This window comes from Uranotaenia lowii, chromosome 3 (genome assembly GCF_029784155.1).
Source record: "Uranotaenia lowii strain MFRU-FL chromosome 3, ASM2978415v1, whole genome shotgun sequence".
Taxonomy (NCBI): Eukaryota; Metazoa; Arthropoda; class Insecta; order Diptera; family Culicidae; genus Uranotaenia; species Uranotaenia lowii.
The window spans coordinates 221,503,919-221,529,406 of NC_073693.1; the positions used below are offsets into that span (position 1 = coordinate 221,503,919).

General features: G+C 35.1%; 1 protein-coding gene across 1 annotated transcript; it reads left to right on the forward strand.

Moving 5' to 3' along the window:
* Positions 1-25,125, forward strand: LOC129754854 (uncharacterized). The gene is made up of 4 exons (XM_055751090.1): positions 1-488; positions 17,237-17,347; positions 17,417-17,833; positions 24,674-25,125. Exons 1-4 carry the CDS (start codon positions 339-341, stop codon positions 24,839-24,841), a joined length of 846 nt encoding a protein of 281 aa, XP_055607065.1. The 5' UTR covers positions 1-338; the 3' UTR covers positions 24,842-25,125.
* Positions 25,126-25,488: the final 363 nt, after the last annotated feature.

Consider the following 25,488-nt stretch of genomic DNA (forward strand, 5'->3'; position numbering starts at 1 on the left):
TGTTGTCGCAGTTTGGGCGGTTCGGTTGTTTTTTTGTTCCCGATCTCGAGTTTTCTGGTCATGGAGCGCCAAATTTGAATCCACTAGAATAGACAGTTGGTTGATTGTCGGAAAACTAAAACTAATATCCGCGACCCAGACGGTCTGTTGTCACTCGGTCAGACCAGACTCTTAATTGAATTAGGCTCAAGTTACAAGCGTTGTTTTTGTTTGAACGGAAGGTTCAAAAGGTGACCGGGTTGATAAGTGTTTATTATTGAACGCTTAAGTGGATTCAGATAAGCTCGGGGGAGTTCTAGTTCTGAAAGAACAATCAATAAGTTCCACAGATTGATGAGATGAGATACCTGGCGGTACTTCTGATGACCCGGATGGTCTTCGGGAATCTACTGGCCCTACACGATACCACATCCAGTGAAAATCGGGCTTCGTCAGCGCAGCAATTCTGTACCGATCTGAACCCTCAGAATGGGCTGGATGTAGAGCAAGTACGCACCCTATTTTTGAACTTACTCGAAATTTGCACGCTCCCGTTTGCTGCTGAAACCCATCCATATCGTGCGTGAAGTGAAGTTTGCGCGCGGAAGCGTTTAATAATCGTATCAATGGGTTAGTTTAGAATTACAAAAACGAAAAAAAAAACCGTCTAGGAATGATGATGAAGTCATGGTCGATGCATAATGGCCGGTGGACCATCGTTAAGTGATGCGTTAAATCATTCGCAAGTGTTTATTGGAAATGTGTTCATCTATCTCTGGGTGGGGTGAATTTATCATAACGAGAGGTGAAGTTATTCTGAGTGACGTTTTTAATTAAAGATTGCATATTGATTGTTTTTAAGGGATGGTTAGGGGAAAACTGTACAAAGCACATCAGTTCACTCGTTTTTTAGTAGAACAACCATACTTCTTCTCAAAAGTTAACAGTGTTCAAAATATGAGCGTAAAACAGGTGGGCTTCCGCGCATTCTCCCCCAATTTTGATAAGAAAAACTTATAGTCATCCAAAAATGCATACGAGTGGTCAAGGCCGTGCGAACGGGGGGAGGGGGGTTTAAGGGTTTAAACCCCCCCCCCCATGAAGATTTTTCAAAGTAAAATTTTCGTCTGAATCAAAGCAATCGAAAGATTCCTTTTAATTCAACCACGGTAAATGAAAAGTTCATATTCCAGTATTTCGATAGCAACTTACTACCTTCTTCAGTGAACGTTTTCGATTGATACTCATGATTTGATACTTCACTGAAGAAGGTAGTAAGTTGCTATCGAAATACTGGTATATGAACTTTTCATTTACCGTGGTTGAATTAAAAGGAATCTTTCGATTGCTTTGATTCAGTTGAATCATTCAACCAAGTAGGCTCATACCACAACAGAGTAAAATTTTCGAAAACTTAAAGAGAAATTACTTGATTTTAAAAGGTTTTGAATAAGTGTTAACAAGAAAGTAATAAATTTTTCTTTTATTTATTATTTATTAGTTTTAAATCACCCGAGGCTTAAGACATTTTATGTTAAGACATTACATACAGATATGCCGTTCCAGAATGGAAAACTGTTTTTAATTGTAAATTTCTAATATCAATTCAATCAATCTTTAGCATTAAAACTCTACACTTGACATACAAAAACGCTAGCTCGTGTTAAGAATGGGTTTTTATACAGAAGTGTTACCAAACAAATTCAGATCTTGAAACATTTTAACTTTAAAATCAATTCATCGAATACAAATAATCAACAAGTTGGAAACCATGTATCATGGCTGACGATGGTCTTCAGAATTTGCTAATTGAAATCTAAAACTTAGTATTCTCAACTTCTTTACTAAAAATTACAAAAAATTTGTGCTGATGTGAAATATTCTTCAAGAAACCCATTTCAGTCTCAATTTTATTTTTTGTTTTTTGTTCTTCTAAGTGCTCAACATCACATTCAAAAACGTTTTGATAAATGGCACAAGGCCCAAAATTAACATCCTTCGAGGTGCAAAGGATTTATAAGCTATTTTTGACTAATTTAGAAGCCCTGTATCTAAAGATACAGTTTTACTATAAATATTGTTTTTTGAATAACTATTTCAAATATTTTAAAATCTTTTAAAGAAATTTCTACATTATTTTGACAGAACTTCAAATCAAAAACACAAGATTTGAAAATAAAGGTATAAATCAATGTTCAGCTTTCCAGTAATTTTAAAATCTGCGAAAAAGTTATAGAGGTTTTAAATTTGTGTACTTTTCCCCACTTTAAATGAAATTTTAAACCAAATTGAATTTTAAATATTTTTAAAACCACAATCTAATTATTTTGCAGATTTGAACAAATTTTGTTTAATGTATTGAATTGTTTTTAAATCTTTATTCAGTAATGTGAGAAATACTTGTAATGAATCTTTCCAAATTTTTATAAACTGTTGAGTTCAACTTTTTAGATCATGCATCATTGTCTTTGAAATATTATTCCTTAATTATAAAATAATAAACAAATTCAGAATTAAATTTCTGTAATCGTAGATTTGTTGCTTCATCAAGGTGATAGACAAAACTTGACAACCAATCAATCATTAGCATAGAAAAATGCAGTTTCATTAGGTCATCAATTAAATTCTTTTTTTTTTAATTTTCTTCAAATGATTAGACGAGTTGAATGAAAAAAAAAATCTTCTAAAGTTTTAAAAAACTAATATGTTACTTCTTCATATTTTGTTTTTATAAAAAAAACGGAATTTTAAAGTAAAACTATTTAAATTTTACGAAATATTTTTCTAAAGTTTGTCTTCGTTTTTCAAATCTCAATTTTTATGTTCTGAAAACATAATCTTCTGCCTTCTGGCATCTGAAACAAAATTTATTAATAAGAATGTTGAGTCTCAACACTATTGGCCACTCTAAATCGATATGAATTTAAATGGCAATGGCGATATAAATTTAAATTTCTAATGCTATTTACGCGGGAAAAAATGTAGATAATGTTTTATTATTGTGAAATAAAAATCTATATTTAGTGTTAACCGTCAAAGAAAGAAGTTGGATTTTTCCTTTCCGAAATGGTCTGACGCAACAACGAAAAACATAGTTTTCACCTTCTGTCTTTTTCAGGACCCAATATTCCAATTGATAGTGACAAAATATTCAGATCTTGAAATTTTAAACTTTAAAACCTTCGATTGAAAGTTTATTAAAGTTCCTCTAATTGCCATTATATTCAATAATGTTTTTTTAATCGATCATGATTTTTAATTTATCTTATACAAAGAAGCAACTTTAAATTCAAATTTTAATGCCCAATTTTAACTAAATTTGTATTACCTTTGTGCTTCGAATATTTACAGCAAAACTTAAACTTTTTATTTTATTTCTTATTGATTATTTCCCGATCTGTAATTTGTCAGTATATCTGAACATGTTGTATTATAAATATATGTATAAAGTTATTATTTTGAACTTCAGAACTTTTTTGCCTTTTATTTTAATTACTAGACGAATTTTGATATAGAAAAGGGTTTTATCTTTGACTTTGATCATTGGCAGTCTTGAAAAAAAAAATTAAATAGTTTCTTCTTTTTATCGAATAAAATTCAGTTAACAGCTATTGAAGTTCAAAATGTTTTTTCTTATCGAGAATTCGCATTTTATCGTGATATTTTTTTTCCAAATTTAAGATACAGTGGATTTTTTAATCAATCCTTCCATTGAAAATGAAGAAAAGAAATGTAAAAAAAATAATAATAGATTAAAATCATTACAATTTTTCAAACAATTTTTTATCATGGTTAATTTTATATATATATATTATATATTATGGTGTTATATTTTATGTATTCTTTATCTGTGCAGAAATTCTTATGGCCGAAGCTTTATTCGAAATTTAGATGTGCATTCTTTTTCTGATGTTTCAGAAATATTGATTTCAAATGTGGTATATAGAAATATAGACTGCTTAGAATTTATTTTCAAACAAATTTCTAGTTCAGAATAAGAATTTATTATTTTTTGTGAGATAATTATAAGTAAAAAAAATTGTTTAGAAATCAATTTACTTATTTCTTGTGTCTTTTTGGTATTGTTATTATTTTCGGCTAAATTTTAATTTCGAAAACCCCATGAACGAGTCCTTCGCACGGGCCTGCGAGTGGAAATACGAGAAGTTGCAGTTTTATCAAATTGCGTAGGTGGGTTTACCAAAATATAAGGCTGGCAGGTTTTTTCCAGCATGTTTCCGGACCGGAAAAATCCCGTTTTTTTTTTTATTTTGAAACCTGGCCAAACCCGGGCATTTGATACAAAAACTTTCGATATCAAATCAGGGCCATATTCGGGAAAATTTGGTCGAAATCGAGGAGTTTCTTAACAAAAATCAACAAAAAAAAACATAAAAATTAGTTTTATTTCATCAATATTTATTAGCAGATTTTAAATCGTTTTTAAGGCTTCCATAAAACCTTTCATGATTATTTTTATAAAACTTGACGCTTAAATTTACAAATTTGTTTTTTTTGTTGGATTTGGCAAATTAGGTGGATAAAGCTAGTAAAAATCCAGGCAAAATCTGGGTTTTTTTTTTTCAATAAATTCCGAGCAACCGGGCCGGACTGGACTTTTCCCCAATTTTGTATTAAATATCCGTGCAAACCCTACGAATACCGGACAATGTGGCAAGCTTCCCAAAAAAACCTTATATGTAAACCATGGAAAATTACAAGTTTTACGAAGATTTGATTAATCATTTTGTTTCTAATAATTAAAGTCGTTTTAGTAAACTTTTCATCTAAGAAATGATACCCGAGCAGACTTTTATGGCAAAATTATACCTTATTTTGCTATCATGCCTTGAAAGTAAAATGAGGTATCATTTTGCCCGAATAAAGGTGGTACAATGCCAAAATTTGGGTCTCACTTTTCATATATCGATACCACAATAATGCCAACTGTAGGTTTCACTGAAACCTTAATGATACCTCGTTTAACCACCTTCTCAAAACGCGTTTTGAGAGCACAATGATGCCACTTTTTGGCTTCGATTTCATCAAAAATTTGGCATCGGTGTGCCTTCAAAATTCCTTTGAAAAGGCTGGCTTAACGAGGTGTCAATGAGCTTTCAATACAACTAAAATTTTGCATAACTGTGAAATCCGTGTATGATAAATGAAAGCGATATAATAGTGCATTGTTTCACCTTTATTCGTACAAAATGATACCAAATTTTGCTAACAAAGCATAATAGCAGAATTTTGTAAAATTTTGCTCGAGCACTAAAATCGCCTTCATTTATGCAAGGCTCCGTTATACATGGGAAATAAATATTCAAGCATTTTTCAAAATCGCCTTTATTTATGCAATGCATCAAGCACCTTATATTAGAAAATTATTTAAAATAAATTTAAAGCGATTCATTGTTCCTATTCCTAGTTTGATTTAAACATGTATAACATGGATTAATGTGGGAATATTTTGTTACTCAAATTAAGCAGTGTTAGGAGTGTAAATACAGATCATTGTAATTTGACTATGCATCGGGTAAACACTAATCGATATGCTCGATAAACATTCTTAAAAGAATTAAAAATTCAAATGACCTTATGTACTAACTGTAAAACTACAACTCAAAGATGAAAATTTGTATAAATGTATCACTTGAAATGTAAAAACCATACTCCTAGGTAAAAGTTATAAACGAAATAAATTTAAGCTTTAAAAAAAAAAAGCTATGCATCGGGTTTCATACCTATTCTGTGGATGTATCGTTGGTTCTGTTTTGTTCAATACTTAGAATATACAAAAGTTAGTTGTTGAGTTGGAAAATTAATCGACTTGCTTTTTGCTTCACCCAAAACTTTACAAAATAAGTTGATATCTTTTCGAAGAACCTCTTAAATAGAATTTCTTCAACCAAATAACATTCTTCAAATATAAACTATGCTTTCAACAAAAACTCAAATCAGAATCCAAGTCCTAAATTTGAATTTAAGTCTCAAATAAAGTTGGGCTTCTTAATTATGGATCAGAGTTATAATTCTAAATGTAAATCCTTAGCCTACAATCAGAAACTGATGTTAAATTTCAAAATATGTGGATTTTGACTTCCTTCGGTTCATAGCTAATTTCACGACATGTACATGTACATATTTCAAATTACCTCACAAAAATTAGTACACGCAAAATAATTTGCACGTAGGATCTACGTGAAAACAACATATTTTTTATCCAATTTATTTTCACGTAGATTCTACGAATAAATTATGTGAACGCTCTCCTTATTGAATTGGTACATCTTGACTCCAGGTACAATTTACGTGAATTCTTAGTGAATTCAACCTGGTATGTTGATTAAAGCTACGATTTATTCATTTCTTTATCCTTTGTTTTGTTCTATAAATAATAATGAAAATAAAATAAAATTTTAAAGTAAATAACATTTATTTTCACAATCACTAGCACTTATTAGCACAACAAAAGTTTCGCAAGAAAAGAAGTAACGATTCCGGAAGCTTTTACGATTCAGCTTGGTTCAAAAATCCTGCAGAAATAGCAAAAAAAAATGTAAAAAAATAGATAATTCCAATAAAACAATAATTTACCTGGTTTATTGTTGTGTGAAGGATGTTCTGTCGAATATCTTATCTAGACATTTCGCACAGTTCCAAGGATACCTGCATCCAGAGCCATTCCTATAATAAATTTAAAAAAAAAACAAAAAATAACTAGCTACTCACATTACAAGCATATTGTGTCGCCAGTCCAGCGCTGTAAAATCAGTTGAGCGACAATGGATTTTTCTCGGAGTAGGTAAGTTAAACCTAACGTCGGAAGTAGTGCGCTGGAATCGTACGGTGACCCGCCATCCAGCGCACTACTTCCGACGTTAGGTTTAACTTACCTACTCCGAGAAAAATCCATTGTCGCTCAACTGATTTTACAGTTTTTCCCTGTAACGACAATATTATCACTTACCAGATCGACGAGGCTCAATCGGGTAAATCGTTAACCACAAAAAAAATCTCCAAATCAGTGCTGTGCATCTTCTAGGAAAGACAACGAGGGCGAGGGATAATCTTCCTTCTATTTTCAGCTAATGACACAAATCGGGAGCCCTGTAGTCATTTGTGTTCGTTTACGCCATGCAGCTTTCCACTGAATCACTCATCCGGATCTCTGAATAAACTAATTTCGTTAGTCAACAGGCACAACGGCCCAAAAATATTTCACAGCAAACAAAGTTAGCTTTACGAATCCAAATCCCTTTTCTTACAAGAATTTGCAATAACACGCTTGAGAAAATTCCTTGAAATGGATTTCAAAAGCCATCCACTTATACTTTACGTGAAATTCATGAGGAAGTTGATAAGTCACAACAGGATTCACGTAGAATCGATGGGATGCGACAAAAGCTGAGTTTACGTGAATAATCCCGTAAAATAAATTTCCAAATTAATTTGGGTGTACGCAATAATTCCTACAACGTGTCTATGGTGTCACGTTATGATCGCGAAATTAAATAAATTGAATTATTGTCTAGAAAATCAAACATTGAAAGTCATTCAAAATCAGACAGATTGCAGTAATTAAAGTCTAAAGAAACGTGACCTTATATGTACTAAGCTCAATCAAAGAATTGTCGGATTTGTCTTAATCCATTTTAAAATACAGATTTTTTTTAGATATTTAAGACGTCCTACGAGGGAATAGAGGATTCCAGATTACAATAATAATCTTGTATATGTAAACAAAAAACTAGCATCTACGAATCAACAGAAACCAACATTTGACCTGCTGAGATACTTTACAGCGTTGATAAATTTTTGAGAACCGTTTGTGTTAGGACCATCGTTGGCCATTGACACGCCTGAACTATCGAAACTTTCCATTTGATTTACTGCAACGAAACTATGAAATGCAAACTATTAGAGCATGCCTTGCAGCATTAGATAGACGTTTTTTTCAATGTATTTCTAATTCGCCTTTTGTTATGCAAACTAAATGATTCTATTCGAAGCCATGGCAGGTATGGAATAATCTTATTTCATATTTGAGGATGTTTTGCATTATTTTGCTCAAAGCTTCTAACTCAATAATCTGTGTTCAAATTCACAGTTAACGTTGATATTAGTTTTGCATAAAACTTAACTTATTTTTATCGAATCTTGCATAGCAACTTAGATACTTGTCCGACACTGTGTGCGACTGACTGGGGCTGCATCACCAACGGTACGGGCAATCCAGGTGGGCATCGGCTGATCGTCCAGAAACCCTAGATCACTTGGAGAGAAAAGCTTTCTTCATCGGGAAACATCTCAGCGTCGAATTCGATTGTATTTGGGTCGGTAACCTGATCAAATCACGAGCCGAGGCTTGCTACTAGACAGTAGTAGTTTCATGGCGGTCTCAATCCACCCATACTGAAGTTTAGCAAGTTTTTTGAAGCTGAAAAAACCAAAAATTATTGCACAAAAGTCTCAGTTTGTATAAAAATACTCTCCCTTTTCATTAAAAAAAAAATTAATTACCTTTCATTTTGCATGGTTCGGTTCGGATATGATAGCTTATTTTCGCCCGGTTACAATTGAGCCAAAGTTTCCGTCTATAGAATTTCAAGTTTGAATCCAAAGGGTCATTAAAACCCAGTACTTCTGCGTTTTTTGTCGGAATTAACATTCTCTGCTGTGAAAAGGTTCTCTTAGAGAGTGGCATTATTCAAAATAATTATATAATAGTTACCTCTAATATTTCCTGATCTTGGTCCAAAGTATATTTTAAGTTGCACAGCACTTTGTTATTTATATACATTTTAATAGAAATCGTTACGATCCGGGAGCAAACGGTACAAACTCAAACACTTTCGATGCACTGATGATTGTTTAATTTGTTTTCTGTTTTGTTTTCGATTCGTGGTAGGATCAGTGACAGCGAGCATATGCCTAGCGGTACTTTAAATGGTTGGTTAAAAAAATTATTTTTCATTTAAGTCCGTTTTAATATTTATTATTTAGTTTTATCCGTAAGTTATGACAATGATCAAAGTTTGGATAATAAATCGGTCTTTTAATTAATGCCTTATTAAGACACGAACGCCACAAACGTGGTAAAGTGTCTATAATCAGAGAAAAAAAATTAATGCGTTATTGCGGTTATTGCGTGTTTATTACTGAAGTTTCAAATTTCGGTTTAGGTAGTTTTCTAAGTTTCGTGAAATAATACACAAAAATAGGATCTGTTTTGGTTATCGAGCGAATAGCGGAGTAAACGACAAACGTATGATTCACAGAAGCACGGGGTGGATTCTCAACTCTTTGATGTAGGTTTAGTTTAAAATTGCCATTCAATGAATCTCAGGTCGCCTAAGATAGCGTCCTGTCTTTTCGGTATTTAAAAAAACTAAGGCCTCTCAGGGTAGCTGTAGCCTTGATATAAATCGCCATGGACCACAAAGATGATATATATTTTGATTTATTCAGTTTCAAATTAACTTTTTCAAGAACTGGTGATAAAAAATGATGCGAATTGAACCCAGTTTTTCACAGTTTAAAACAGTTTTTTCACCCGAGGATAGGATTTTATTTGAGTCCTAGATTTATTCTAATCAGGAATAGATGTGACAGTAGGCTCAAGTTATATTTAATTTTATACTATTTTTTTCAAAAATGTGAATTTGTTTTTAAAGTATTGCTCTGGTGATTGTTATTCTAATGATATTAATTTTTTTTGTGAATATTTGTCAATGTCCCATAATCATTTGTTTTCTGATAAAATCATTGCAAAATGTCTTATTTACAATTTATTCAAAAAGTTAACTAATATGATTTTTTTTAAATAAAATAAAAGTAAGATAATAAAAAAAAGTTGAAAAGTTTAAAATTGCGTAAATTTATTTTTACAACAAACGATAAACATGATGCTATTTCGTTTAAATGCAAACAATTCATTTGATTTATTTGAGTCGCCGAAACGTCAAAAGAAAAAAATAAACTGACAAATTGAAATTTCTTTTGGATGTGGAAAATTTAATTCCATAATTTATTGGTGCTCATGTATCTTCAGTTTTCAAAATATTGATACCTTAATGATGCTTATTTTTGCAATCTCTGAAAAATTATAACCCAAAAATGCGCGCATTTTATTCATAGAAAAATGAGTACCAAATCAAGCTATCATTCTGATCTCACTTTTTTTCTTTATTGTTTTAAATCAAAGCTCAATGATATATTGTTTTGTTATTTTTAAAAATAAAACCAAATAGTGCTTTCATATATTGGTTTGACATCGTTTTTCGACATATTGATGCTTAAATTATACCTTATTTTGCCAACGGAAAATGCCAAATTATGCTATCTTTTTTATCTCACTTCCCGCACTATAAAAATAAATGAAACCTTAATGATGCCTCGTTTTGTTATCTTGGAAAAACCAAAAAAAGCTTTCATTTTGGTCTCAATGCCATATAAAGGTATTGGTTAGGTATCATCTTTCCACATATTGATGCTTTAATGAAACCTAGTTTTGCTATCGGAAAAAATACAATACTAAATTATGCTATCATTTTGGCATTGATAGCTCATTTTGGTAACTGTTTGCTATCGATTCAGGCATCAAAGTCTGCTCGGGTAGAAAGCTTTTTTATTCAGAACCATAAGTAAGCATATTTTTGAGAAATAATGACATGGGCTATCTAAACCCACGGGTGAGTCTTATACAGTTCTCCCCTACTAAAAACGATCGAGATAGTCAATGTGTTGAAGCTTAAACAAGTAGTGAAAAGATTTATTGGTTTATGTGAATAGTTCCCCATAAACACCAAAAAAGTGTACGGTAAAAAATAACTTGGAAAAACGAAATTATGCAGTGTTCAACAGTTCCGTTATTTGGCTTTTTCCAGGTGTTGATTTTCCAAATTTTCAAAAATGTCAATAAAAAGGAACATAAATAAAAATCGATCATTTTATGAGAGCGAGTGGAGGGGGGGGGGGGTTCAGACTTAAATATTTGTTGCACATCAAGCCCTTACGAAGGACACGTTCTTGGGAGGGGGTTTCGAGTTTTAAATTTAGCTAAAAATAATAACAATAATGATACTAAAAAAGCACAATAAACATGGAAATTGATTTCTAAAACCATATTCAAACTCATAATCATCACACTAACTCGAAAAAATAATAAACTTTACTGATACGAATCCAAATAAATCAGAATAAAAATTTCAAATCAATTTGATTTTCGGTAAGTCACTGATAAATGATTCAAAATGGGGATTCTTTTTCTGATCTTAAAAAATTTCAAGAACGTATTTTCGAAATAAAAATGGAAAAACAAAAGACAAAAGACAACTGGAAAATAATTTGGAAAGACAAGTGATGAATCTCGTTCATATTGGTCACTCTAAAATAGACTCAATAGATTTGTTTTCACCAACCCCTTGAACGTTTGCCATAATTTTAATCCTAAATGTTGCCAGTTCGTCATTGTATCACTTTTGAAACCATCTTAAATGTTTTGGAGGGAAAAATTGTAATTATGACTAATATGAAAATAAAATGCCCTTCTTAAGTTTATCGCGATCAAGATAAGACGTATTTTTCTAAACCAATCCGAAGGTCTGCCCAAACAACAAGTATATCTGACATTACTGAAGAAAGTTTTTAAAAACAAAGGTTTTATTTTATTTAGCAAACTAGCTGGCCCGGTGTGCTTTATTATCCCTGCATAGAAAAAAGAATGTTCGTTAAAACAATAAAATCAAAATAAACTTTCTTTTAAATTAAATTTCAACATTGTTCAGAAGCTATTTTTCATAGCATCTGAGCATTATCTTAAGATCTAGATAGAAGGGATCTTCAGAACAATAAATGATCCTTTTAAATACAAAAAAAAGTTGCTCTTATGATGCGGGTGGAGTATTTAAATACAGGCAAATTTGTAAAAAATCAAAAAGTGTAACAAATACTAAGACATTGGTTTTGATAATGATATGAATGTTACATTTATTGTATAAGAGAGTCTCCATTCGTGAAAATGGAAACCGTCTATCAATACAATCTAATATATAAAGATGAGTTGGACTATATATGTTTGTTTGTTTGTATGCACCTTATACAAATCCACACCGCTGAACCGATCAGCCTGAAATTTGGTACAAAGATGAAGTTGAACCAGGGTAAGGTTTTAGTAATAGTTCTGAGCCCCTCCCACCTAAGAAAAGGGACCCTCCCATACAACGTTCTATTTTATTCCTACGAACCAAAAGTCATGGCACCCATTTTGGCAGCAGATTTTAGTTTCCTTTGGCGGGGTTTTTTTCACCATCATTATGGGCCGAGCATTAGCAACGACCATTCAAAGTTCACGTATACTGGAAAGCAAATCAAAGCTTGCTGATCATTGAAAATATGAAAGAGAGAATTTTGGCGGGTATTTTTATTCCTTCTTCTGTTCTAAGCACGTGGTACTGGTAGGAGATATTTGAATGCAACAATAAGCCTACATTTTGGATTGAAAAATACAGCTAGCCTTTTAGAAATATATTGAAAAGAATTGTAGTGATTTTCAAAGTGCTACCTACCGCCGCTGGGGTGCTTTGAGAGTCTACATAGGTAAATATACAGTGAACTGAACTGTGAACAGTGAATTGACTTCTTCAGCTGAATGACCGATTTTCATAAATTCCAGCTTTTATGAACCAACTATTGCCGAACTTTTAGAATCTCTCATAGAGAAAGAAAAAAAAAAGATTCAGAGTTATAAGTTGAAGGCCTCAATTTCAACGCTTTAATAGTCGTCGGGGAATTTTAACGGGGGATTAGAAAATTGATCGTGTATTATCTGGAAAAACTTTTGGTTCCGTTGGAAACAAATCCATTACATGAAACTTTTATTAATTAAATCTGAGGTTTTCAGTTTTATGCAGTTCTATTTCTTTGGCCAATTTATAACTTTCGAGTCAGTTTTTTCAATTCTACCATCCAATTTAGATAAAAATTATAGAAGAACCGTTTAGTACTGCGAATTTAAACAAATGAACTTTAAAATTGATCACACTTTTTAAGCATTAATGGGATGAATGTCCAAGATTAGGAACAATGAAATGTAACTCACATATAAAATTAAAATGGTTACTTCGGTTCAGAGGTGGTTTGTTTTCAAAAACTTCAAAAAACTAAATGTGGAACTTTCACATTTAAGACCAAGTACTCATAAAACAGTGTGAAATTAAAAAGCGAAAAAAGTACACAAATAGTTTAAAACATGCAATGTGAGTCTTCAACATGGTTTAACCAGATTCGGATGTTTGTTTAGAAATTTCAAAGTAGATAAATGTCTAATATACTATTGTACAGGGAGACCATCCGTCTTGAAAAGTGGAATGATATCGAAAAGAGATTTTTATTAGAGACGGAATGGGAAAGATATCAAAACAATTTGATCATTTGAAGATAACAAATAAAAGTCCAAATCTTTTCAAGCTTCCTAAAATATGGTGGATGAAAAAAAGGTTTATCGTGGTGAATAAGCTTTCAAGGGAAATTATTTTGTATGTCTTTTAATTTAAAGCTCATACCTTTAAGTTTTTCTATAATATGAAAACGATAAACACAGTGAATAATCTCAATAAAAAACTGAACAATGGCCAAAGATGCGCAAAATTGCATATAATGATATAGTTTAATATAAAAATTCTAAAAGTCAAACGACTCATTGTGATTTATGTTTTATGTGAACCCGAGCATAGCCGGGTAAAATCAGCTAGTATATCATAAAATTGTGTTAAAATTTATTCAATAAATCATCACATTATGTCAAAACTCTTACGTTTATCAATTTAAAAAAAATGCATCGAAGATTGTTAACATTTTGTCAATTTTTGTTAATTCATATGGGAGAAAGGAGATTTCTGGATTTGGAAGGGTTTGAAAGTATTATAGAAACCATTCCCGGTCTTGAAAACAGCTACACATAAAAATTCACGTCGATCGTTTCAGTAGATTCCGAAAATTGTTCGAATTGTGTCATAATTTTATTAATTTTGTATGGGAGCCCCCCTTTCCTAAATTGGAGGGGTTTGAAACTATAATTGAAACTATTCTCGGTCTTCAAAACAGCTACAAGCCAAATTTTACTTTGGTCGGTTCAGAAGTTCCCAAAAATTGTTCGAATTGTGTAAAATTTTTGGTAATTTTGTATGGGAGCTCCCTTTTTTGGAGTTGGAGAGGTTGGAAAGTGCTATAAAAACCATTCTTGGTCTTTAAAACGGCTACACACAATTTTCAAGTCAATCGGTTTAGTAGATTTGAAAATTTTTCGAATTTTGTCAAATTTTTGTTAATTTTGTATGGGAGTCCTCTCTTTTTGGATTTAGAGAGGTTTTAAAGTATTATAAATATATTTCCCGCTCTTGAAGACATCTACACACCAAATTCAGCGTGGACCGGTTCAGTAATTTCCGGTTGTGTCATATTTTTATTAATATTGTATGGGAGCCCCCCTCCTTTAAGTCGGAGCGGTTTGAAAGTGTTTTAGAAACCATCTCCGACCCCAAAAACTCTAACGTACCAAATTTCACATTGATCGGTTCAGTAGTTTTTAAGTCTATAGGGAACAGATAGACAGACAAACATTCATTTTTATATATATCAATAGATATTTTATCAAATTTTGCTAAAACTTTTTTTGTTAATTAAATAAATCATCTCATTATGACAAAACACTTACGTTTATAATTTTTTAACAAAATCCTCCGAGTATTGTTTAAATATTTTTCAATTTTTGTTAATTTATGTATGGAAGCCCCTCCTCCCCCTTTTAGATTTAGAAGGGTTTGAAAATACTATAAAAACCATTCCCAGTCTGGAAAACGGCTACACACCAAATTTTACGTTGATCGGTTTTATAGTTTCCAGAAATTGTTCGAATTGTTTCACATTTTTATTTATTTTGTATGGGAACCCCCCTCCATTAAGTCGGAGAGGGGAAACAATGTTGATAGGAACCCTTATTTCTATTTGTATTGTAATGTAAAAAAAGTTTTATCGGAAAAGTGGAGAATTTTCTCGGATAATTTTTAAAATATTTAAAAAAAAAACAGATCACCAACAGAAATCAAAATTAGCCCTTGAATTCCTTTTACCCTTAAAAATGTTAATTTTGTGCCTTGTGTAATTTATCAAACCCCTTTTGAATGTGAAGTTGAGTATTTAGATAAAAAAATAGAGGCTGAAATTGGGTTCTTGAAGAATATTTCATATCAGTATAAAATTGTAATGATATAAACGGTTTTTTTTTCTAAGTGATTAATCATCAAAGTAATGGATGAACTGGTTTGAATACACTTCTTAAAAAAAAATAAAACAATATTAAAAACGAGGTAGGATTTTTGTGTGTTAAGGTTTGAGATTTTAATACAAAAGGTTTATTTAATTGTAAATTAGAATTGAAAATAAAAATTTACTTTCAATTCGTGAACGTCATATAGTGATGTAGAATGAAATGTCGCGGGCTTAGAGTGATATAAGACTAAAAACCGCCGGAAACGAGGCAATTTTCTGACATTTCCACTCTTTAATGAATCTTTCGATAGAAGTGTAGTTCCACAAATTAAAAAAAAAACGCACACACACATTTTTGTAGAAGAAAAATGAAAAAAATAATCTTCAAGTAATCTACAATATTTTTCCTGAGCATCTTCATATCAGTGCAAAATCCTCACCAAAATTCCTTTTTTTTTTATTTTGCAACAATAAGTTTTGAAATCCAAACATATATGAGAGAGGTGTTTGTAAAAAATAGCTATGAATTTAAAACCTCGTGACTCGAAAATATCGAATGATTAGTAATTCTTATTTCGGTTCTTCAATTTCTAAATAGATATAAATTTAATTCATAAACAAGATTATTCAAATCAAAATCTTAGGTATGAAGCTTTGGAACTTTATTTTTATTTGTTTTCTCTTGAATTTCAAGCTCTCATACAAGGTTTTGAATTTTATTTGAACTGAATCGAAAGAAATAGAAACCAATTTGAAACGAATGATTTATGGAAACAGTAAAAAATTGTATTTTTTTCTCCATGCACTCAATATTTTCAAACTTTACGTATAATTTAAAATTAAATTAAAAAAAATGAATAAAGAATTTAAATCTGATAGTCAATACTATTTTTCAATGAAAAGTCCTAATCAATTGCAATTGAATTAACGAAACTTTCAGATTAGGAGTGGATTTTAAACTCAATTTTTTAAGCTGAATTTCTACTTAAAATTTGAATTCTTATTACATGGATGAGCTGCAGTATCGGCGATATAATTGGTGTAAATTTAGAAATCCAGCCGTGTTGGTCATAAATTAGAAAAATATCTTCCGAATGTTCAATCTGATCAATTGCCTTGTTTCCGAAAAAATAGTAGAGTGATGACGGGATAGTTTTATCACTGGTTTTATCACACCAGGGAAAAATTAAAACATAGGCAAGTTTTGTAGCCAATGTTTTAAAACCTGATTTTGGAAGTTTTTTCCTGTTCGATTTATAATCAGATGTTGTTAATCACCTCTAATTTTAGAAACAGTATATTAAATATTTTTAATTGAATAGATATGAATGTATGAAAGAATCGCAAATTTGAATTCAACACTGTAGGTACCTCAACAAAAATTATTTGGTTAAATTCGGTCCAAGAAATCGCAAGTAACAGCTGTTTTATTTTGTCGGACCGAGTTTTTTTTCAATCTTAAGCTTTTGAGAAATTATTAAATTCTTTTATTTAACAATCCCCTCGGAGTGGAAAATTTTGAAAATTCAAAAGTACACCTACTTGGAAAATTCCAATGTTTTTATAGAAACTCCAGCGTTTACGAGTATTTTGTAACGGTTTTTTGCCGCTTGGGAGGAGGGGGCAGGCGGGGTGGGGGTCTTTTATCATATCAAACGCCCGTTCATTTATGAGCAATTTGTGGATTTACCTCTTTAATACAATTAACTAATATCAAATAAACTTGGAAACCTTTCATTTTTTTATTTTAGAGCCTCAAATTGATAAATTGGTCAAATTGGGCTAAAAATCTATCATTTCTCATCAACTGTTTAAGCGATATTTTGTGACAAATAAATAACCTTTTTTGCGCTTGCACAGTTATGAACATCCAATGAAAAACTATCTTAAAGGAAAAACCTCCAAATACCATCCTGTTACATGCAACACAAGGAAAGTTTTGAAATCTTTTTTTAAAATGTTGATATATTTTATTTCATTTTTTCAGATTATGGGACTATGGTATGGAAGCGAAGTAATCACTCATATTGGCAATGAAGACGGTGAATTCATCTACGATACCTGTGTTGTCATCCATTTAGCAGATGCAACAAATGCGGTTAGTATATCTAAAAAAATTGGAAAATCAATTTAAAATTTAATACACACATTTTCAAATTATATTTAGACATTCCGAGGAGATCACCCCCTAGCCCGGGATCAAGAATCAGAGCCTCGATACGGACCATCCTACGGGTATCCGGGCGATCAGAGTCAACCCACCCGGGACGATCTTCGGCGTAGTCAAAACCATCAGTATCGACAACAGCAATCGAACGCGCGCGCTCTGCGCTTGATCTGGGACGAAAAATCTCACACCCTCGAATACATCCTCCGATACAACAGCACCCGGCCGGGTTTCTGGATCTCTTCCGGTCCCCAGGTGGGCTCGATGGTGCAGATGCCGTATGTGCAGTTCACCGGAACGGTCCAGGTGCTGAAAGCCATCAACAACCAACTGGTGCTCACATTCTGCCAGAGTCTTCCGGGAGGACAGCTTTTCTCGGTGGTCCTGTCTCGACAGCCGATGAGCCTTTCTGCTGAAGTAAGTACATAGAGAAAATCTACAAAAATAATATTTTTATTATGTTTATTAGTAACATAAAACGTGTTCACTATATTTTGAACAAGTATGGGATGTGATGAATCTTTAGTTCGTAACAGGTAAAAGTGCACAATTACATGTAAAGCAAAATTCATAGATAATATGTGCTGGATGTTGTTCCACAATAGTGAATTTTGAACATCAGCCTTTTTGATAAGAGTGCCGCAGCCCGTGGCGTAGAGGATAGCCTTCAAGACTTCTAAGCCAGCGGGTATGAGATCGAATCCCAGACATGGTATACATAGTACATTTTCTGTGGGTTGGTGGTTTTTGCATTTGTAAGATGGTAGCCATCATATCCCCGAAAGATGAACGCTTAGAGTTAAGAAAAAGGAATCTCTTCTTGGAAACATTAGTTTCATTGAGATCCTCTTAGAAAAAAAAGATGTCCTTTTTGAAATCACTAACAGACGTTATCTGGCTACCATAGTACATACTTGGAGCAATTCACTTTTCAACCTACTGCCCTGCTATCCTGCTACTGTGAAAGTGGAAAGAATTTCCGTGTTTATTTCTTAAGATTTGCCATCCGATGTTGAATTTGTGAACTGCTGCCTCGTGCAGCTTTTGGCAAGATCGTTGGGTTCACTGCCTGATTAGATGAGAAAAACAAAATAATATTAAGATGAGATACTTTCATATTCAACTTTTTTCTATCAAGATGAGATATAAGGGGTGTCCACGATGAAATTGCCACACAATGGAATTGCTGTAACTTTTTAACAGTTGGGTAGAGTTTTATGAAAATTTGGGTGGATTTAGTTCATAGTGCACTGTTTACATCCTGCAAGTTTTAAAGTCTCACGGAAAATAATAAAAAGGTAAAATTTACCGAGATAAAAAGGTGAATGCTTGTGAAATCCAAAAAGGTAACTTTTACCTCACCGAGGTGAAACTCACCTTACAACGAGGTAAAGTTTACCTGAATCGAGCAGACAAAAAAGGTAGAATTCACTTAGAAAAAAAGGTAAATCCAAAAAAGGTACTTTCTACCTCTTCGAGGTAAAGCTTAGCTCGTAGCAAGGTGAAGTTGACCTGGATTGCGCTGAACAAAACGGTACAGTTCACCTCTAAACAAAGGTAACTATTTTCCGAACCCGTTTATTGAGGTTAAGTTGTTTTTTCACTCAGGAATAAGTTTTGTTTCGTGCGCAATACGTGAAAATAGGAGCAGAAAGGTAAATTTAGCATTAGATTTCATTTTGTTGTGCTGGTTCTCATCATAAAACTTTCTTACAGATTGGCCTACTGTGCTACGAAGTGTTTTCTTCATCATTCCGGAACAGCCAATATTATCCCCCAGCTGGCCGGATGAGTCGAACGGAGAAGGGACGAATGTACTTATTGTAGGAGGATTCAGCGGCCATGGTGGACACGGAAAAGGCAGCGTTGATGGCCGAGAGGATGCAATAGTGTTTTCCTCCGACAGAACATTCGAGGAAAAAACGGAGAACATTATTAAAACATAGATTCCCAAAACATTAATGACATAGGTAATGAAAAATAAAAATAAAATCTTGAATGAATTTGTGTCTTTGTTTCATTTAATTTAGTGAATAAGAGAACCCTTTAAGATAGTGAATGGGAAACCGGTAGAATGTACCTTTTTACTCAGTGAATCCCAAAAAGGTAAAATTTACCTTTTTTCTTGGTGAAAAGAAAAACGGTACAATTCACCTTTTTGCTAGGTGAATGAAAAAATGGTAAAATTTACCTCGAAAGAAGGGTGGAAAAAAAGTACCTCGCTACTCGGTAAATTTTACCTTTTTATTATTTTCCGTGCTTGTGATCAAAACTCACGGAAATTAATTCGAAAACAAGGATCTCTCGCATCGTTCCATCGCTAAAACGTTGGGAATAGCGAATTCCACGGTGTGATTTAGCGGTTCGAGGAACGATTGACCACTGATCGGAAGCCCAAAAGTCAAGGAAAAAGTATTCCGTACAATACCAAAAATCACAACCACATTGTTTGGGCATTCAACCGAAACCCGAACGCCTCCGTTTGGGATATGGCTAAGAAGCTGCACCTAAGCCGAAGTTTTGTCCAGAAGGCCAAAACTAAGGCTGGGCTTGAACATTCAAGGTACAAAAGGCCCCTAATGGCGACGAGAAGCAGAATAAGTCCGCCAATACACGTGCCAGGAAGTTGTACCTCAACATGCTGACGAAAGTTGAATGCTGGCTGCATCATGGACGACGAAACATATGTAAAGGGCGACTTCAAACAGATCCCCGACAACCTGTTTTTCACGGCGGAGGATAAGTTCAGCGTTCCGGAGAATGTCCACACTCAGAAGATGTCCAAATTTGCGAATAAATTCCTGGTTTGACAAGCCATCTGCACGTGCGGGAAGCGGAGTGCACTTTTCGTGATCCAGGACACGATGAACAGACAGGTGTACATGAAAGAATGCCTTCAGAACCGGCTGCTTTCTCTCCTGAAGGCCCACATCGTCCCAACAATCTTCTGGCCGGATTTTGCCTCATGCCACTACTCCAAGGACGTGCTGAAGTGGTATGCGGATAATAAGGTCAATTTCGTGCCAAAAATGTTCAACCCTCCTCCCAACACTCCGGACCTCCGCCCCATCGAGAAGTACTGGGCGGTTATGGAGCAGCACCTTCCTAAACGTCCTAAGGTAGTGAAGACAGTCGAGGAACTGAAGAAAGTATAGATTTACATGCAGAAAACGGTTTATTCACAGGTTGTGCAGAATCTTATGGCCGAGGTTAAATGCGGGCATTTGCGTATGGACTGTAAATAAAATACGAATAAAATGGTAAAATGAAGTTTAATAGTTATTTTTTAATCCATGAAAATTTGATGGCAACAGGATGAAAACTCGAATTTTGCGAATCAATTTTATGTGTGGTAGCTTCATCGTGGACGCCCTTTAATTTTGAACTCGTAGGATGTTTAAATATCTCAAATTATAACAAAAAGTACATGGAAGTTTACCTAAACTATATCACTTCTTGATAGCAGTATATCAAGTTTGTAACTCAATCAAATAAGATTACAAAAAAAATGCAAAAAATTAAAAATTGCACACAAGCTTGTAAACATTGTTTATCTTCTATTCATTCACTTCTATAAAAAGATGGACTGACCTGCCTTGTACCAAACTTTCAAACATTGTTTCTGTCTTGAACATTTCTTCAAAAGTTTGTTATTGTTTAGCTATTTATTGAGTATTCCGTCTCACTTAATTTGATGAACATAATTCCTCCAATTCACTCGGTCCATGGCAACCGTTCTACAATTTCTTGGGCATCCCATATTCGCCAGATCAGGCTCCACTTGGTCTAACCACCTCGCTCGTTGCCCCCCTGCTCGACTTGTTCCTACCGGTTTCGCAGCGAACACCTGTTTTGCAAGACAGGCGTCCGCCATTTCGCAACATGTCCTACTCAGCGTATTCGTCCAGCCTTCGCCACCTTCTGGATACTGGGTTCGCCGTAGAGTCGCGCGAGCTCGTGGTTCATCCTTCACCCCCACACTCCGTGTTTGTGCACGCTGCGAAAGATGGTTCTTAACACTCGTCGCTCAAATACTCCGAGTGTTCGCAGGTCCTTCTCGAGCGATATCCACATCTCATGTTCATAGAGGATAACCAGTCTAATGAGCGTCATGTACAAGTCTTCTCGACCACAGTTGCTTTTGGAGTCCATAGTAGGCACAAATTCCACTGATCATTCGCCGCCGGATCTCACGGCTGGTGTCATTGGTCTGCAGTCATTTGCGGTTATTTCTGCACAAGCGGGCTCGGTCGGTCTCGGTTTCGCAGGCTAGCATATACTTTGTCTTGGATGTATTAACACAGATGAACAGATCTACAGGCTCGAAGAAAAAAATCAAGAAACCTGTAAAAAATTTCGAATGAGATTATTTTTAACAAGCCGTTAAAAATTGACGACAAACAGTGCCATCTGTTGCGCTGTTGAAAATTTACGAACCAACTTTTAAAGTATTTGTCTGATTCTCGAAAGGGCGCATTCGTTTGTGCTCCCAAAAGTTATTAAATCAATATCTTAGTAGAAGGACGAATTCATGTTGTCTCAATCAAAAACATATAATTGATTCAAAATGGTGAATTGGGACTTTACACACGATTCGATGCTTATCTTGTATCTACATCTGTTCATCTGTGGTATCAATCATCAAATAAATCCTTCATGCTTCGCGTTTCAGTTTGCGGTACGTCTCCTCTACCGTCGCAGATGATCTGCCCACTATGTCAATGGCAAAGCAGATAAGTTTTTGCAGGATTTTTTTTATCTTAACTTATTGTAATCTGTGGAAGAGTTGTCCTAAACTCAACGTTCAAAGTTGGAGGTGGTCTGTTCCATAAAACAATAAGTGAAGTGGATTTTAATGACACCCTTAGGAATTCTCTCGAATACGGTGTAAGATTGACACACGGGATTGGAAACACAGGATAAGGATTCCAACCCGTAACTTTAAATCTGGCAACGATTAATTCTATCGCACCAAGCAGCGCAGGTAGAGGGCGAGCTTGACGAAGCCGCTCTCGAGGACTGTTGGGATACCATCAAGACAGCCATCAACAGCGTTGCGGAGAACGTCATCGGGCATGTGGAACGAATTTAACGGAACAACTGGTTCGACGACGAGTGCAGGAGGGTGATGAACGAAGAGAACGTCGCGCGGGCAGCAATAGTACAAAGAAGCTATCGTCAAAATGTGGAAAACCACCGACAGCGGAAGAGGCAGCGAGTCCGAATTTTCCAGGAGAAAAGCGTCTCCTGGTGGAGGAGGAGCTCGAGGAGCTGGAGCAGTCGAAAGTTCTATCAAAGCTCAACGCATCCCGCAAAGGCTTCGTGCCGCAAGCAGAAATGTGCCGGGATAAGGATGGAGGCATATCCTGACGGCCAATCGTGAGGTGATCAAAAGGTGGAAGTAGCACTTCGATGAACATCTGAACGATGCACATGCAAGAGACCAATACGGTGGCGAAAGGTACATCGTCGGCGTAGCCAACGACGTAGAGGAGCCACTCTCAACGGTGGATGAAGTTAAAGAAGTCATTTGCCAGCTGAATAGCAACAAATCGGCTGGCAAGAATGGCTCTGCAGCTAAACTGATCAAAATGGGCCCGGACAAGTTGGCCGATTGTCTAAACCGGTTGATCTGGGACACAGAACAGCTACTGGAAAAGTGGAAGGAGGAGATAATATGGTACATCTATAAGAAGGGCGACAAATTGGACAATTGGAGAACTACCGAGCGATCACTGTCCTCAACGCCGCCTTCAAAGTGCTATCCCGAATCTTACTCCACCACCTAACGCCACAAAATTCGTGAGGAATCAATAGGCCGGCTTAATGGAAAGACAGTCTACGACGGACCAGATCTTCACATTACGGCAAATCCTCCAAAAATACCGTGAACTCCATGTCCCTACGCACCATCTATTCGTCGACTTCACAGCCTCATACGACATTATCGACAGTGACGAGACTGATCAAAGCGACCATGGATGGAACGAAGTATTGTGTGCGGTTTTCGGGTGACTTGTCGAGTTCATTCGAAGCGCACAGGAGGGTTCGATAACGCGATGGTCTATTCTGCATGATGCTCAACGTGGCACTAGCAGTTGTTATTCGAAGAGTGGTGAGCGAAATGCGGGGCACGATTTTCAACAGAACCAGTCAACTAACCTGCTTTGCCGACTACAAACATTGACATAGTCGGAAGATCATCTGTGGCGGTGAAGGAAGGATTGGGTTGATGGATAATACGTTCATGACAAAGTATATGCTGGCCTGCGAAACCCAGATCGACCGAGCACGCTTGTTCAGTAGTAACATGGTCAGGATCGACGGCTGAAGATAACCGAAAAGTTTGTCTATCTCGGCTCATCGGTGACCGCAGACAAAGACACCAGCCGTGAGATACGGCGAATGATCAGTGGAAGTCGTGCCTATTATGAACTTCACAAGCAACTTTTAGTCGCGAATGCCATAATGATGGTAAAACGACTATAATCGAAACAAAAAAAACAAGCAACTGCGGTCGAGAAGACTTAGCCTTCGCCACCTGTACATGACGCCCATTAGACCGGTTGTCCTCTATGGGCACGAGACGTGGATATTGCTCGAGAAGGACCTGCGAACACTCGGAGTATTCGAGCGACGAGTGTTAAGAATCATCTTTGGCAGCATGCAGGATAACGGAGTGTGGAGGCGAAGGATGAAACACGAGCGCTCGCGACTCTACGGCGAACCCAGTATCCAGAAGGTGGCGAAGGCTAGACGGATACGCTTGGCCGGACATGTTTCGAGAATACCGGACGACTGTCCTGCAAAACAGATGTTCGCTACGAATCCGGTAGGAACGAGACGAGCAGGGGCGCAACAAGCGAGGTGGTTAGACCAATAGGGCGTGATCTAGCGTATGTGAGATGTTCGAGGAAATTGGAGAACGGTTGCCATAGACCGAGTGGATTGGAGGAATATTGTCCATAAGGTTAAGTTGTGAGACGGAAAACCATGTTAGAAAACGATTTAAGCAATGCTTATCAGCTAATTTTTTTTTGTTGTAAATAATTGAGTTGGGGAAAGAATTAGTTCTACGAAAGTTCTCCTGTTGGTTAGAGCTTAGCATTTGAACAACATCGCTTGCGATGTTTTGGAAATTACTTTGAGAGGTTCTTAGAATGAAAAATTTGCTCAAGTGATATTTATGTCTGTTAACCTTGAAAGTATTGACTATTTTATAAACAATTTGATTAACATATTGCAACTCATTTTCAGGAAAACCAAGCCATTCGGAACTTGCTCAAGCGACGATTGTTATCAACGACGTCGGTACGGAAAGTTTGCTACAACGGAACGTCCAGAATATTCCAACCGAAGATTTCATCCTTGATCCCCAGTGCCATTTTGATCCTGCTGTCTCTGTTAATGTTCCGGAAAAACTAAGTCACTGCTAAATCTGGCAACGGAAGAACAAATCATCCAGCATCATTCCATCGAGATACCTTTTTTTTCAACGGCTAGCAACCAAATTCAACCTCATCAATGACTGTCTGTGTGTAATTTATTCATTGACGTTTAGACCTATTTGTGATTTTTTATCGGAAATCCCGTGAAAGATGTGTGTCCTATTTTTAAGGAACGTGATCACGTGTTTACGTGAAAACAACGTGTAGTCGCCATGAGTCAATAAATTGTTTTCGCTTTTAATAAAAAATATACCAAGATTCTCCCCGTTGATCTAATTTGTGAGAGCAAATTTCGGCCCGCTGATGAAAGTTTGACAAATTTCATTCTCACTTATGACACTACGTAATGTTCGCTTACCATAAATTTGTGTGATTCCTTGTAAAACAGTTTTAATAGCGCAAACAAACGTCTGACTATGATGTGTGACCCGAGTGTCAACTAATTAATTGATGACATTATATTCATTACCCATTTGCCTTTGGTGAGAACCCACGTCGAGATGCCGTGACAAACTGGTATAAGCCGGAGCGACTTTACAGTTTTGGATCTAGCTTCGCCCTAGGCAAACGTTACGAAAGACCCATGAATGCTAACATAAGAAAGGTTGAAAGTTTTTCTGAGTG

Bases quoted from the DNA above. Each gene is read 5' to 3' on its own strand.
- LOC129754854 (XM_055751090.1), top strand. From the start codon at position 339: ATGAGATACCTGGCGGTACTTCTGATGACCCGGATGGTCTTCGGGAAT. The intron at 489-17,236 runs GTACGCACCCTA...TCATTTTTTCAG, and splicing joins ATGGGCTGGATGTAGAGCAA to ATTATGGGACTATGGTATGG. The intron at 17,348-17,416 runs GTTAGTATATCT...AATTATATTTAG, and splicing joins TAGCAGATGCAACAAATGCG to ACATTCCGAGGAGATCACCC.